Raw genomic sequence first — 17209 nt, 5'->3', positions numbered from 1 at the left:
ATGTAGATCTATATAGATCTGAGAAATTATGATAAATCTCATTTATTTCTATTTGAAACATTTAAGCTGTGATTTAGGAGCTAGGTGTTATTTTTTTTGAGTATATATAAAACGGTGATTCTTCTTTTTCATTAATTTGAATAAGTTTGATAAAATTAAACTTAATCTTGTAATTTATAAAACATATTGTGTATTTTTAAACTATTAAGGGATGAAAAATGTTCGCGAGTTATATAGATATATTTAATTAAGGGTTACATTACACTACAAGTTTAATATTTATAGTGTCTCCCATATCAGAGCTCATTTTTGACCTAAGTAGTTCTCTTTTCAATTCCAGTGTAAACTCCAGTGACTGTTTTCGGCTCGAGGAGGTTAGATCTATACTTGTTAGTTTCAGCTAGATCCCTAATGTCATCTGGTGCTTCCTGGGGTGACAGTGCTCAGTGAGGGTTGTAGCTTGTTTCAGTGTGAATATTAGTTTCAAACGAATTATTTGTATTAATCCCTTCTAGTAAGACACTACCAAAGTAATTTACTCTCAGTTTCCTTCCTCGAAAAGAAACGTATTTTTTATATGTGCATTTCCTATACCGCAGACAAGCTCCAGGCCAAATTCAAGCTTTTGTCTTTATTTTGGAATTATTTCTTGTAGGTGCAATTTCCTACACCACAGAAAAACTCCAGGTCAGTTGAAAGCTTTTGACTTCCTTTTGAAACTATTTTTTATAGGTGTATTTTTTATTCTAGAGAAATTCTCCAGGTAAATAAGAAGCTTTCATTCTTCTTTTGAAACTATTTTTTATAGGTGCACTTTCTACACCATAGAAAAGCTCTAGGTCAGTTGAAAGCTTTTGTCTTTCTTTTGGAACTATTTCTTGTAGGTACACTTTCTTTATCATAGAAAAGCTCTAGGTCAGTTGAAAGCTTTTGACTTCCTTCTGAAACTATTTCTTATTGGTGCGTTTTCTACACTTCAGAAAAGCTCTAGTTCAGCTGAAAGCTTTTGCCTTTCTTTTGGAACTATTTCTTGTTGGTGCATTTTATACACCATAAAAAAGCTTCAGGTCAGTTGGTACACTTTCTACACAACAGAAATGCTCGAGGCTAGTTGGAAGCTTTTGACTTCCTACTGAAACTATTTCTTATAGGAGCATTTTTTACACTACAGACAAGCTCCAGGGTAATAAAAATCTTTCGTTTCTCTTCTGACACTATTTTTTATAGTAGCATTTTCTCACACCACCTAAAGTTTTTGAGCCAATAAAAGGCCTTAGTGCTTCTTCATTTGTATTGGTTTTCTAATTTTGTGTAACCAGGAAACTCAGTTGTTTCGATAGATGCTGCAGTTTCTTCCCAGCTCATTTTTAAATTCATCTTTTTAAATTACTTTGAATGTTAATTTGTTTATAATTTCAAATTTCATCTTTAGCCATATAATACTTGTGACTGTTATCATAACCCTATTCTGTGATGATAACAATTAGAATAATTTGATTTCAAAATTTTACAATTCAGCAAATTTCCGTACAAATGTTGGCTCTAATTTTATTATAATAGAATGTTAAATAAACTATTCATCATCATCATCACGCCGTTTAATCTCTTGGATTAAGGCTAGCGCTTGGGGCGCCTATATATCCCTTTATTGGGGTGGATAACTCCCGTTGTTCTTTTGTTATAGTTTTTTTGTTGGTCCTAGCTTCGTTTGTCCTTTTTCCATTCTTTTCTGTTTTTGCATTTGTCTTTTCAGTCTACTATTTCTAGGATTCTGGTATCTTCTTCAATTTGGTTTCTCCAGATATTTCTTGGTCTGCCTCTGCCTCCTGGTCATAGAGGTATCCATTGTTTTATCCTCCTCACCATTACTGTAGGTTTCCTTCTCATGATGTGTCCTGCCCAATTTATTGCTTTTAAATACCTTATTATATTTTCTACTCCCAGTTCTTCTTCTATTATAATAATAGTAAACTATTGTGGTTCTCTATTAGCGAAAAAATATGATTTAATTACAAGTGTGCAAAGAGGATTTTTGGTAATTTGAAATGTTTTTATTGTTATAATTTATAAAGTTTATATGAAGCACGAATAAATTCTTGTTTATGTATTTTTGACTACTGTCAAATTGTAAGACTTCTTTTTTCAGATATTTACATGTTTATTGTAAGAAATTTTTCCACAAATTCTTTCCTAGAATTATTTAAATAAATATCATGATTAAGTTTAACAATGAAACTGTTTTAAAGCTCATACGTTGACCTATTTTTGTTGCTTTGAACTTTCCTCGTAAACAGAGATATTCGTGGCTGTGTTATTGATTCGAATGTTTTTTTTTACTTTGTATTGAATTGATTTTGGAAATAATTTTAAAGATAAAATTTTTGAAATTACTTTCATAGAGTGGTTAATAGTTGGGCTTTTAGTTTGCAATTTGAAGAGCACATGGTATAGACAAGCATAAAAATGACTTTGCTTTATCTTTTTTTTAATTGCAAACAAAAGTGAACGATTTGTGATAAAATGTGTTTTTAGAAAAGAAGTATTTAGAAAATTTAATACAAAAGTTGTTTAAAACACTATTTTGGTGAATTACTTTCAGCATGGTTTTTTTCCTATGAAGTTACCACAAATCTTTTATAAAATCTTCCTTAGTTTCGACAGAAATTTATCTCTCTATTTTTTTTAATTTATTTTTTATTTTTTTTATATTAGATTTAATTTTTTTTTAATTTGCCTTTATTTGATATGATTTTATTATTATATTTTTAGATACCAGTATTGTTATTAAAGCTTTTTTTTAAATTTGTTTTTTTTTAATTTTTACCCATAACCCATCACCAACTAAAATTTAAGAAGGGGTTCGAAGTTTTTTTACATTTTGCTGTTAATAAATTCAAAATAATTTACTAAAGCGGCCTTAAATGCTTGATTACTATATGAAAATGTTGATAAGAGACAGTTTCTAATTTTGTAATACAGTGTTTACTGGTAAAACACCAACATTCATAATTCTGTCTGCTTCTTTGAGCTCCGTATGACCCAGGTGATCAGCTTGAAGCACCATACAGTAAGATTTTGAGTTGGTGCAGGGCACAGAACATACCCTAAGAAGAAATGCAAACTTAGTTGTTATTCAGTGGAGTTTTCGATGCCAGTGCCCTCGATGGTAGTTGGCAGAACTAATCTATTTTCGCGGTTCATTTAAATTTACAACATTTCTATCCAGTTCCGATTTCACAGTTTCCCCAATTTACATCTTACAAAATAATATTCACATACATTTTCAACTAAACCAAGGAAAATTAGTGGACGTTGATTACAATATCACTTTCAAAATGAAAACTAAATATAAAAATACAGATTTTTATAACAACTCAAGTGAAAAGTGTAATATGTAAGTAAATACTACTCAGAAATATAGGATTGGCGACAAAGTAATTTTGGTTTTGTAGTATAAAATAAAACACTTTTTTAACAAAAAATTTTTTTAAATTTCGAAATAAACGGTAATCAGATGGTGCCAGACAAGGGCTGTATGGGGGATGTGGCATCATTTCCAAGCTAAGCTCCAATAGTTTCCCACGAGTTACCAAAGATGTGTAAGGCATTGCAATATCATGGCGGAATACTAAATCTTTCCGATTAGTAAGTGGCAGAACTAAATTTGTGTTGCCTAACTTTACATGCAAGTTGATGTTCTTATTGGGTATATTTTCTGGGTTCGGCTAACGAAGAAATCTCAGTGTCTACTAAACCTGTATTTACAGCATATGAATGTTCTTGGTTTACTATACAGTCATCATCAACTTTAGCGTAACTGTGATCTCCATAAATAGAAGTAGACAATGAAGACAGATGAGAGGTAGGAATAGATAGGAAAACTTTGTACACAAAAGATAATTTGATGTTAAGCATTGTATTTTACAACATACTTTCTATTTAGAAAACACATCAGAAAAGCGTTTGTGAGATTTAAGCAAATGATTATTTATCTTGACAATTGACAGTAATGACACAAGTGGCAGAACTAAATTTAGATGCAAGTCGACCTTCTTATTGGGTATGTTCTGTGGTGCAGGGGTAGTAGATGTATTCAGTATGAACAGCACCAAAAATACCAATCTAATTTTGGATATTTTTTGATAATTGAAAGTACAATAATTATGCAATTTACATTTGTCGAAATCTATCCAACTTTTAATTATTGTTCCAGAAAACTCTACTATCCGCTGCAATTCTTGTAAATTCTCTCTTACTAATAATACAAGGGTTAGAAATATTGATTATGGGCCTATTTATTGAGGTGCACTCTATGCAGGTTCATAAATACCTCATTTATTCGATTAAACAATACTAATTAACGTTTCGATTAGTTTCTAATGTGTAGTTGAACAATTATCAGTCATTTTCCATTAAATCCTCATTGTTTTCTATCGAATGGTATTAAAAATTATCTTAGATCCAGTTACTTCACTTCAGTTACTTATTCAAAAGTTACTCTCAGTATTTTTATCAAAAAATGGCTTTACCTGCACGTGGCATGGCCCCAAAAAAGTAGGTACCTTCCTTACATTAACAGACGGTGTCTGACACGATGTGTATGGACAGGTTCAACATAAGGATAGAAGACATCAGGGCTCACACATCAGAGTTACCACTCCCATAGATTTCAAACCTCCACCGTCTGATACCAGGTACAGTATATGACCCCCAAAAGCTTGTTCCAATTATTATCAAGCGAGTTATTTAGGCAAATAAATCAATTAGATGAGAAAATAATTCGAAATATGATTCAATGAATATGAAACATAAGAATTATTATTTATAAATAAATATGTCAGAAATACACCTGACAGTTTCGATTTGCAGTTCAAGCACTGTATCGGTATATTATGTCAAAGGTATGTCGACGACATAGTCATATATGTAAGAGGATGCTTGAGAAAATGCTCTGTGACATAGTCCAAACAGGATTCAACTATACAAGAAGGTGGTGTCGATCATTGGGACTAAATGTCAACCTACCTAATTTCCTTCACTAGGAAGAAAAACTAAACCTCCAGCCAATGCAGTTAGACGGGTAAGTCATTGAGTGACAAATAGAGAGGAAATATCTAGGACTCACACTAGATAATAAACTTATCTGGAACAAACTCGAGAAGGAAATAACCACAAAAAACTTGATGGTGTACAGAAACTTCGCTTGTAACCCAAAAATCCTACAGTGGATGTACACGGCAATTGTGAGACCAACCATTACATATGGGGCAGTGGTTTGGGGTACTAAAACTAGTTTAAATATCACGAGAAACAATCTCTTGAAGATACTAAGACAGGCTTGCATATATGCAACCGGGGCCATTAAATCATACCCAACAGCTGCACTAGAAGTGATTCTAAATCTTCCACCTCTCCATATAGTACTGGATGGCAGAAAAAACATCACTTAGAATGTTCTGAGACGGAATCACCAAAGAAAAACCGTCTCTAAATAATGACCAATGCAGCTTAGCTTTGAGAAAAAAATTACCTCAATTCTAAGTTGTAGAATCAAATGTTGTACAGATAGTCTAGAACCATTATCGTGTCCGATAACCAAGCAGCCATTAGATATTTAAGTTCCAATATCATAAAGCCTCTAATTGGGATTGCCTAGAAACCAGCTAGGCAAGAAAAATGAAATTACTCTACAACGGATTCTGGGACACACCGAAGTGAAAGGAAATAAAACAGTTGATAAGCTTACTACAGCGGGTGTAGACAAGCCCTTCGTAGGACCCGAATCCTTCTGTGGTGTTAGCTCATAACATATTGTTGGATTGTGAGAACATTACATTATTCCATATAATTTTCAAGCTATTGCCATTAGCTTCAAGTTTTCACTAAGAAAAAATACAATTTCGTGTTCAGTTTTTTTGCCAATGACTTGCGATTGCAGGGATGTCGCCTGAGTCGAGTATTTTTTTCTCAAGAGTGTAGTTTCTTCAATATTAGTGTCAGTATATATGATTTTGATTTACTCGGCCGTAAATTATCAATTTCGTGTCACAAAAATATCACGTTAATACTTAACGAGGACTCCTACAAGTGAATAACTGAAAAACCCAAACGAATGCTGTTGCTTCGATAGGTCACTAAACTTGCGGAAGATGGAGTTCAATCTAGACTTTGAAACCTCTGTAAATTTCGTAGACAAAGCAGTAATGGTGAATCTGCAGCTTTCTTTAACCATTCTGACAACTCGTTGAGCCAAGTCATCTGAAACGATAGAATCGCGTCCTTGGCTCTCTGCATTAAGCACATCATTACGGCCATCTTTAAACTTTCGACACCGTTCACACACAACACCACCACTTATGAAGTTTTCCCCATACACACGACTCATTCTCCGATAGACCTCTGCAGCGCTATGGACTTCAGCATGTAGAAAACCAACCACACCTTCGCAATTCACACTTGTAGGAAGAATCAATAATGGCGGACATGTTTACGTGGCTGCAGCACAACGCCGACTGACGCCTCGTATATTGATACATGGAAAAATATAGATATAACCTAAATCCGATATTTTAAAGAATAGTAATAGAAAGTATGCGTCAATTTATAGTAAACGACAGTCGATGTGTTTGAAAAATCAAAATGTCCTTGTCCAATAGAATAATATTATACTGCTACCACAATTATAGCATATTATCAACCCAAAAATATTTGTTATTGACATCTGTAACTCGTACTAAATGAAACAAACGTGCTCCTTAGTAATATCATTAGCATATAAATTCTCCTTTTAGGTTGTAACCAGCAAAGGTCCCAAAAAACCTCAACGTTCCGCTTCAACCAGCGAACCCTCTTCCAACTATTATTCAGCCCCATCCTTACCTAATTGCTTATTAGAAACAAGTTTCACTTCTTTACAAAGCCCTTCCAGTAATTCGTCCATAACCAACGGTTACTATTCGACCAGAAGTCAACAGTCTCCAGTTTCTTCCACACCTAATATCATTTACCCGAAGCAGTTGCCGTCCAGGGAAGAACCAAAAACTGTATGCAGAAGTTTAAGTCTCAGTTTAAAAAGTACTACTAGTACGCAGAGAGCAGAGCTGATACATGATGATTGGTTGGGATTAGCTCCACTAGCTAGCCCTGAGAGTTTGTCGGAATTGTCTAGTATAAGTTCTAGAGCTAGTTTAGTTACTACCAGTAATGTTATCGTCGAGATTAATCGTACACCGAAGGTAAGTAAGTTATTTTTTTTTTCACAATTAGAATGTTAATAAAAGTGACAATACAGCATCAGGAATTTTCAAAATTCGTTTCATAAAACAGTATACTTTCCTCAAGTGGATATGTGTTAGTTTATTTATAAATAAATACTCGCAATCAAAAGAAGTGTAGATGTAGTGGAATTATTTTTTTTTTAGATTTAAGTCAATTTTATTGCAGTTATTCTCAAAAAATTGATGTACGGGGGGGCAATTAAGATCAGCTTATCTCAGGAATGGATTATATTACAGCTTCAGGAAAAAAATATAACAAAAGTGGCGGGAATTTTATATTGCACCAATATTATATGGTCCTACACCAGAGTCTGAATGTTCGACAGAAACTTTCACGAATTTTTTGGACTGATGAAGCTACGTCTCATAGTAATGGTAGAGTAAATCGCTATAATATACAGTACTGATCCTAAACGAATCCCCGTTGGATGCAGAATATCCAACAAATAATTAGTTCATAGACAGTATATGGGGAAAGATATTTAGGCAATGTTCACCGGCAATTTTACCGAATATTTATGTTACCGGCTATTATTTCGTAATTGGAAGTGGAAATAAAACTATAAATAAACTTTATTTACAACCATATATGCAATGCTGTCATTACTAACGTCACTGAAGGTTAGAAAGTGTCATATTACAAACCTCTACTTCCCGCCCTCGGTAGGAAGTTTCATTCCTGTCTCGAGATCATATTTAACCTCGACGCTACGCGATAACTAATCTCTCGATAGTAAGGAAATTCTTCCCACTCGGTGTGTAATATACTATTACTAATTTTTATTCAACTTTTAAAATTTATTTTTCGTAAGATGAACAATAACCTAGGTGTAATGGTACATAAGAGATTTTACAAATATATCTCGTTTCGCTTCGTTGAATAGCATATTCTACACGTTCTAGTTGGATTATTTTTTCTGGAAGTAAATATTTTTTCTAGAACGTGGTCTTTCTTGTTCGGAAAGTCTGAAGGGTGTGTCTTTATAATGAGCTGTTTTATAAATTCGAAAAGTATCAGGTGCAATAATACATTTTTTAAAAACAACACTCATCGATTCTCTAGCTATTTCCTAGAAATAGCTAGAAATTTTTTTTATCTTGTACTATTCTCTAGCAGTTAGGTACAGTCGAGTTTATAAACGTTGAAGAAGGTGCAGTTTAAAAGAAAAAAAAAATGTTAGCACGATTTGATGGAAGCATTTTGAATAGTTGATATTCGTACTATTCTTTTATACTTTCAAGCAATATATCAGGTCCCTTCCGTAAAAAAATCATTTTTCAGTGTGTAGGCTTTAGGATTTTTCCATCAGGATCTTTGGTAAGCCACGGCTGTAGATACATTATTATAATAATTGTCTTGGTATATATGATGCCACTGACAAAATTACGACTCCAACACACACAATATTATTTTCTGTAGCTTGTTGCCTTCCTCTAATAGACCTTGAAGTTGCATATATACACACTCTCAATTTCCGAAAGCATTGAGATTAAAATTCCATATTCCGTTTTTTTTCGCTGGATTGTATGTCCTATGTATGGTATCATTGCTTTGTCTAAAGCTAATTCACACTTGGGTTCACATAGGAATTGAAATTTTGTAATTATAATATTTCAAAAGAAGTCTAATTTGTTCAAATCGCATTCTGGATATAGTTGCTCGAAATATTGGTGCTTCAACTAAAGGATCAGTTAACCAATAATCTCTCAAATGAGATTTTCTGGTTTGGGCCATCAATACTAATAATCCAATAAGTTTTTATTTCATTATTGGTAACTTCTGTCTATGGTACCGTTTTTGCAGAAATTTTAAATACTTCTTTCATTGAATGTTTCAAATTGGTCTGTGTAACGACTAAATAAAAACTATCAAAAAATGAAGCCGTCACACCACTGATTAGTCGGCGCGTCACAAAGTTCAATAGCTGCACCAAGAATATTTAATTTATTCTACAAGTGAGTCTCTAGCATTCACGTTGGTAATTAAATTGCGTAGAATTTGTTGAAGAATTCGATTATTGTATATAACGCGTCGCCGTTGAAAACGCTTTTTGATAAATTGACGAAATCTGGTCTCAGCAATTTTTATGTTCGACCTATTCAGAACATATACAGTTTATCACCAACATTATTTAAAATATACATTCAGGAAGCTCTGAGTAGTTAGAGAAATAAAATTGCGAGTATGGGAATTGAGATAGAGGATAAGTGCTTAGCAGCTCTATATTTCGAAGGCGACGAGGACGCTAGAAAGTTGGAGAATGAATATGCAAAATGGGATTTGAATATGAAACAGAATATCTTCAAGTAGAAAGTACAAAAGGAGACGATTCAAATGCCTAGGAAGCATACGATACAAGAAGTATAAAACTTGTGTCAGACCAGTAATGACATACGCCATAGAAACGAGGGCGAAGACCGCAACTACTAAGCGGAGTCTTAGAACGACAGAGATGAAGACATTACGCTCAATCACAGGGAAAACACTAAGAGACAGAATAAGGAGCAATGAAATTAGAAGAATGTGTGACGTTCCGGATATAGTGAGATGGGCCAGAACTAGAAGAAGAGCATGGAGAGATCATGTCAATAGAATGGACGACGATCGACTGGCGAAAATCGCAAAGGAAGAGAGACCCAATACAAGTAGACCGCCTGGAAGACCACCAAAGCGCTGGTATGAGAGCTGGTCCTCGGACTCACAACTTAGGCTGCCTCTTTGAAAACACAAGACATAGTCTTAAAATAAGAAGAAGAAGATAAAAGAAATAGAGTGCAAAAAGGGGAAAAAGCTACACAAATGTTTAGGTCAGAAAAAATTAACCTAAGCACAAAAATGACAATATACCAAGTCAAAGTAGAACCTTTTTTACCGTATGGTTGTGAGTGCTGGCAACTAACAGATAGACAGAAGAAAAATATGGGGAGTCTGTGGGAATTGACTACTTATGAAGATCGTGCAAGGTATCCAGAACAGAGTATATAAGGAATGAAGATATACGACGAAAAACTGGTCGAGTATACACGACTTCAAAGAGAATACAGTCTAAGCAACTGCTCTGGTACGTACATGTGATGAGGATGGAGCATTTGGCTGAAGAAAGCATTGATGTATCAACCGCAGAATAAAAAGAGACGAGGTAGACCTTCAAAGACCTGAAAGGAAGGAATTGAACAAAATATGAAATACAGAGCTATCCAGGAAAACGAGTGGATAGATATAAAAGTGGTATGCGCTCTATATATATAATTTTAATTTCTCAACTACTTCCTCTAGTGGTGGACCTAAAATTCTGGAAGTTATTTTCACGTATTTTTTTTGGCCACTTTTGTTTTATGTTTCTTCCCTCGAAGCTATGAGATATGGCCGATAGTCTTAGTTGCCCACCTTTCGTACTTATTTCAATTACTTTTCAACTTGTTAATTGTTATTAAATCTCTTTAGATTATACGGAGAACACCTAAAATTATTGGTAACTTAAGTTCTTGCGCTGATGATATAAGAAACATTCGAAATTTCCAGAAAGCTAAAACTTTCAGAACAAGACTAATCACCAATAATAATATCGAAAGTTCATCTAGCAGTAATTTGAGCTACGAATCGGCATCAAGCAGTACTAAATGTTGCACGGAAAATGGTACTGCCGATAACAGTAGTGTGATTAATAAATGCTGGTAAGTAGTATAGTGATAATTTTAAGTAAAGTTCGGTTCTTATTCTCTCAATAAGTTACTATAATTATTTTATCAATTTTAGTGTAGCTGCAAGTCCTCCATATCTCTTATTATTACTTTACATAATAAATACTCGTTTCTTGTGCTTTTTTATAGTGGCATACTAGTCTTAACTGTACATTTATTTAAAGTAAATAGAAATCAAATAAATATATTTAATGTCTCTGTTTTAAGAAGTAATTTTCAATCGGAAGAGGTCTAAAATTAAGGCAGGAACAAAAACATTTATAAAAGTCTAATAAAAAACTAAAGACATTTATCTATAAATAAACTCGTGGCCATAAATAACGCACCACCCTTCATTTCAGTATCAAAACCTAAAATGTTAATCTTTTGAGTTTCTTTTTTTTTCTATCACAAAAAGTTAAGTATCTTAAATGTTAGCGATATAATGTAACAAACTTTCTTATCAGCAAATAACTGTTTTTGTGGTTTTTTTTAAATTTTAATTTTATACATATTTTAATGTTTCTTTCATTGTATTGTTGTACCAACTTGTGGACAGCAGTATTTAAGTCAATCAAGGTGTGTTAAAGTCGAGATTAGTTAAACAAAAAATTAATAGAGTTAGGCAGTTAAGTGAACGCGAAGCTGAAAGAATAGGCGAGTTAGTTAGAGTGGCAAATCTGTTTGGCGTACACCACACAACCACTGGCAGATTGGTGCAAAGATTTCGAGAGACCGGTTCACGTTTAGGAGGCCTGGACAAGGACGTTCTTCAGTTTTAACTCCTCGAGATGACCGTTTTTTGCAATTAAATTCATTTAGAAATCGGTCAATGACAAGTGTCGAGCTCAACAGCCTTTTACGAGAAGTCCGAAATGTAAATATCTATGATAGATCACTAAGACGATACCTTCAGAATGCTGGTCTACACACCTACGCACCATTGCTAACCAGGCAGCATTGTATTGCTAGACTAAGATTTGCAAGGCAAATTGGTGCCAACTTTTAATTACTGATGAGACAAGAATCAGTCTAAGAGGTCCAGATGGACGTAATCAAATTCGTAGACGGCGAGGAGAAAGATTTGTGCAGTCTTGTATCATTCCCAGGGAGCCGTTCCAAGGAGGTTCTATCATGTTTTGGGGAGGAATTTGTTTTGATGTCCGTACAGAATTAGTGTCTCTTCCTAGACCCGCCCTTAACGCAGCTAGATACATAACTGACATTCTTGAAAATCACGTCGTTCCGTTTGGGCTATTTATTGGTGATGATTTCCGCTTAATGCACGATAATGCTAGACCTCACGTTGTGGCAGATGTTCTGAATTACCTAAACGAAGTAGGAATTCATATCCTAGACTGGCCACCAAGAAGTCCAGATATGAATCCTATCGAGCATGTATGGGAGCTTTTAAAACGCTGCATTCGTCGTCGAAATCCATCTCCTCAAAATATAAAAGAGCTTGAGCAAGCGGCATTAGAGGAATGGGGGAACATACCTCAAGAAGTGATACTGCACCTAATTGAAAGCATGTCAAGGAGAATGTTAGCAACAATTACATCCAGAGGTGGAAATACACGCTACTAGCGATTTAAAAAAAGGAACATTATTGTTTAGAATGCTATTTTATTTTTAAGAAAATTTGGTTTTATTGCAATGTTTTTATTTTTATTTTTTACTCATTAAAAATCACTCAAAATTACTACACATTTCTTATTATTGCATCAAAATGATTGGAAAGAAATTTTTGACAACGAGTACGAACGAGTACGAACTAAATTCAAATTTTTTCTGTATGTTATTGTTGTAATTTAAGCAAGAAGGCTGCACGCTATACATTTTTGTATTTTCAAATTACATTTATCACTGACTGGCAACTACGAATCAGTATAAACTTGGACCTTGACTTGATTTAGACCCCAGATTATAGATGACGTTTATCGACAAACTACGCCTGGGGGTAGCTCAAACTTCAGTTTAACATGAAACGATTGATCCGAACCTAACTTTTTCATATTGACTACATTTTCACAATATTACAAAGGGTTTTTGTAAGGTGATTGAAGATTTAAACTTAATATTTGATGAGCCCGACGGCGATGATGAAGAAATTATCAACATTGTCGACGTGACGAGAAAACGAAAATGTATTTGTTCTAGAGCGAATTGTTATATTTTCTCACATTTTTTAGATTTGTTGTGGTTCAATCGAAAACATATATGACATCATTAAATTCCCTTCCCAACTCTTCCCAATTTTTTTCTTTTTCCTTCCAAGTTACTGTACCACTTTTTAATGTTAACCAAAAGTACTCCTTCATAGAAATTGCACGATTTTTGTTCCTCAGACAACTCTCCTAAATAATTCAACTTTAAAACAAATATCGGAAAAAATTGTGACGTCTGGCAGAAAAGTTCAAATCATAGCTTAAAGTCCAGTTTTTTCTCCAGCTTTACACTGTGAAATTGACCCTTAGAGGAGAATTCAACCACTGAAAGTGGAACTCTAGCTCATAATAGTCCTAATCACTTTAAAAATTATGACCTCTAACATTTGAAGCCTTTATAATGAAATTATTAGATTCCTAAAGCCTTCTGTCTCTTTCAAAGGCTTGTCAGCGCCTAAATAACTAAATAAAGCACTAGTTAACAGAAAAAAAATAACCATGGTGTGGTTACAACGTCACTAGAGTATACTAAGCAATGAGGAAACAGACAGCCTTGCCAAAAAAGAGGTAACGACTCTTTACCTTAGACCAGAGCCCTACTGTGAATTGCCACATCAATAACAAACTGAACTGATGCCTAAAGAATCAAATAGAGTCTTACTGGAATAATATAATTCATAACATTATCAGCTGAGAACTTCTCATGATGACTAGAAACGACATTAAACTGGTGGTTGGTCTTTTGATGGGTCACCATCTTAAGATGATAGATTTAGCAGAGGACGACAACAGCAGATCATCTACTCCATGAGTGTCCTGCCCATTTCAACAAAATGCTTGAGTATCTGGAAGTGGGACACAAAAATCATCTAGATTTAGATGTTGAGTGGCTGAAAAGCCAAAGCGACTTTCCAATATACAGGGTCTAAATTTGCAACTAGATTATTGTGATGTTTTTGATAATATATTTTCACAGGGATCAGCCTTTTTAAGCGATATGAATGACGTTTTAAATAAGGAGCTAAATTACATCAACAAGTAAAATGCAAAAATTGAATGAACGGGTTTAGAGATGAGCCTGGAGAATGCTGAATAATGTTAATGGTGTATTTGAACAAAACTGTGACTATTAACAGTTTTTTTAAGCAGGCTTGTTTAGAAAATAACCTTAAACGCCTCGGGAGAGCTTCTAAATCATTTCTTTGGAAGTAAAAGTGTTGTTGAATTAGGAGTGATAATCGACCTCAATCAGCTTCAATGGATGCCAATCAACAATATCTGACAAAAGTAAATGCCAATGCACCCAAATATATTTTATATATAAATTTGTGTGAATATTTTAATTTATGAAAATGTACGTATTTAAATTTTCTATTACAATAGTGTCTTTCAGAAAATTTACAAGGAGAAAATTAACCTCTTTAAACTGCCTTAGATTCTCGATGTGGATAATTGAATTTGTGTTTATTCTAGTGAAGTTGACAACGAAACGAGCGATGCTGAATTCCAATCAGCAGAAGATATATTAGACAACGTTCTCGCCAGTGCCGGATGTAAAGAATTTTTTAACTCTGATTCAAATATTTTAGAAGTCAACTTCGACTTTCTACAAGACCAATCCGCTGAAAATATAACTTCGGGATATTACGCTAATTCTCCTAATTATCCAACGGTAAGTCAAAAAATTATAAGTCTAGAGATTATAAAGGTAATAGATGAAATTGTATTTTTTAAAGGTTATGTCACCTTGTTCACCTCTCCCCATTGATCAAGATATGATATCTAACTTAGCCATAGATCTAAATTTGGATGAAGACCATAGATCTATAAAATTTCAAAGACAACCTTCTAGTCAACCATCAAGCAGTGTAGATTCCGGGAGCGTTTGTCGCACACCTTCAGACATAACCAAAAATGTGACCTTCAATCCAGAAGTTATCACTGTAGACGCAGTCATTCGCGAACGACGTCCTTCACCGCCTAGATGGCGGCAGTTGTTTCGGGGAAAAGCTTCTAGACAACGACCCGAGGTTACGTCGCCTATAGTCGAAATAAATACCAGTGCCGTGCCAATAAAAACGATTCTATCGGTTAAAAGGAAAAGTCACGAGGATTTGGAAACTTCGGTACCGAGTGATTTACCGTTAAAAAGTGCGTTATCGAAAAAGAACAACGAGGAAGGCGAGCAGTGTTTTTCGAGGACAGAACAGCTACCCCTGTTGAGTGGTTTGAACAACAGCGCGAGTGAAAGAAAGCCCAGTCCTTGTTACGTGAGAAGGAAAAAATACGTTTATCCTTCGGATGTAGTTATGATGACCCAACCGAATGAAAGTGCTGTATAAAAATGACAGTTTTAACTAAAAATATGTATAAATATTATAGAAAGAAGTCGATTTTTTTTAATGTATGTATATATAGGATTAAAGTAGATATATACTAAATTTTGTTTTATTTGAAAAAAAAATGCATTAAAAACAAATTTTTTGGTTAAATATTGGTCTTTAAGAATGATTTTGGTGGAGGTGAGAAAGTTTTAGAAGTTTACTGTGCTCGTATAGGTACAAAAATGTGAAGGAAAGTTGGTGATAAAAGAATTATTACTTTCTAATAATTCTTTTGAAAATTTGCCATTACAGTACATTATCAAAAATGATTGTAAAGTGTGAAAAAATACTTGAAGGAGTAAATGAAAGACATAATGTAAAGTGTCTTAAAATTTATTCCACTGAACCTGAAAGGCTTATACAGGGTATCTAGTAAAAACTGAAAATCAAGTTCCCGTCTTTCTCCCGGTTTTTCCAGATTGGTTTTCACATTTTCCAGGTTGAAATATTCATTTAACCAATTCTTGCTCCACTGCTGCAAGATGTTTTTGAGATTCTTCAATTATTTGTTTCTTTTTTGTTTCCAATTTTTCTTTTTACGGTTTCCTGCAAATCTTGTCATTTTTTTTATACATTTTTTGGTCCACGAATCTTTTGTAGAAAATCTTACATCAATATTTGGCGTAATTATCTAGAATAGGTTACACCCCTCCGATTTTGTTAAAATTTTAGTACTTATGTTATTTTAGGTGGTTGTCGGTGCAATCTCTGCCAACCGGTTATCTGACATTCTGTCCACGTGGTATCTCCATTCCCTTCGCCGTTTTCTCGCCCATTTCACTACATCCTGGATGTCACATATCTCCCTTATTTCATCATTTCTTTCGTCGTCAAATACTGTGTGTCTCGCTATTGATCTACTAACTCACTGTTTCCGATAATTTCCATCCAAAAATCATCTACTCTATCCCATCTGGAATAGGTTCTTATCTTATCAGATTCATCAGTATATCTCGAAAAGTCCTGTCTGCTTCTTCCAATGTAATGGCATTGCATCTCTTTGCAGTCAACAAAAAGTCAAATGCTTCAGACATGAGCTGGATAGATGCCAGACTTATTGGGATTAAGGAAACTTATTTCTTCGGTTAATTCGAATGCTAAGGGGCAAGGTTTGGAAACCGTGTACATCAAACAGATTCTATAATCCTTGAGAAAGATCAGCATTTCCCAATATCCTAAATCGATTTCTTACACTTTTTTGAGGCCGCAAAATAAACCAATGGCATCTTTTTTGAAAATATCCATTTTATAAATAGAAGTGCTTGGAAGAATTTGAACGAACCGCTTCAGTAAGTTATTCATAACCGAACTCAGGTCTTCATAAAGAAATGGAGTTAGGGGTTAATCACTTTGAGGATTTTTTAAGGAATGGTTCTTCGGATAAGAACTGAAAGAATGCTATTATCCAAAGACTTTTCCATGGTTTTTAAACTTTCACATGATGGCTTTTGATCAGTGTTGCCAACTTCTGGTCACAGAAATTTCGTTCATTTGAACTGCATATGAGAAAATTCTTTCTTGACTTAGGCGTTACAAGAAAGGATACTCAGGACACAACGGTTTTTAGCGCATCCAAATTTGCTTCTTTGGCATGTGAAAATCTGACCCCATTTCTACTGAAGTTTCAAAGTTGAACGCATGCAGATGAACGTCAATTGTACATTTTCACTGCTTATATCCCAAACCCGGGATAATCCAT

At 34.2% G+C, this 17209-nt stretch overlaps 1 protein-coding gene across 12 annotated transcripts in view; it reads left to right on the top strand.

Moving 5' to 3' along the window:
- The window catches only part of LOC130898531 (diacylglycerol lipase-alpha), a 59441-nt gene extending 43874 nt beyond the window's left edge, over nucleotides 1-15567 (top strand). For 5 of the 12 annotated variants that reach the window (XM_057807907.1, XM_057807906.1, XM_057807905.1 and 2 more), the window contains 4 exons: nucleotides 6792-7235; nucleotides 10723-10952; nucleotides 14600-14798; nucleotides 14863-15567. In XM_057807907.1, coding sequence (XP_057663890.1) covers nucleotides 6792-7235; nucleotides 10723-10952; nucleotides 14600-14798; nucleotides 14863-15468 — 1479 coding nt within the window. In that variant the 3' untranslated portion in view covers nucleotides 15469-15567. Of the gene's footprint in view, nucleotides 1-340; nucleotides 2797-4608; nucleotides 4695-6791; nucleotides 7236-10722; nucleotides 10953-14599; nucleotides 14799-14862 lie in introns of those variants that run through there. The other 7 variants (XM_057807900.1, XM_057807902.1, XM_057807901.1 and 4 more) reach the window with 5 other exon arrangements.
- The last annotated feature ends 1642 nt before the right edge of the window (nucleotides 15568-17209 follow it).

The sequence above is a fragment of the Diorhabda carinulata genome, chromosome 10, assembly GCF_026250575.1.
Source record: "Diorhabda carinulata isolate Delta chromosome 10, icDioCari1.1, whole genome shotgun sequence".
Lineage (NCBI taxonomy): Eukaryota > Metazoa > Arthropoda > Insecta > Coleoptera > Chrysomelidae > Diorhabda > Diorhabda carinulata.
This window is presented reverse-complemented; position numbering and strand designations above follow the sequence as displayed.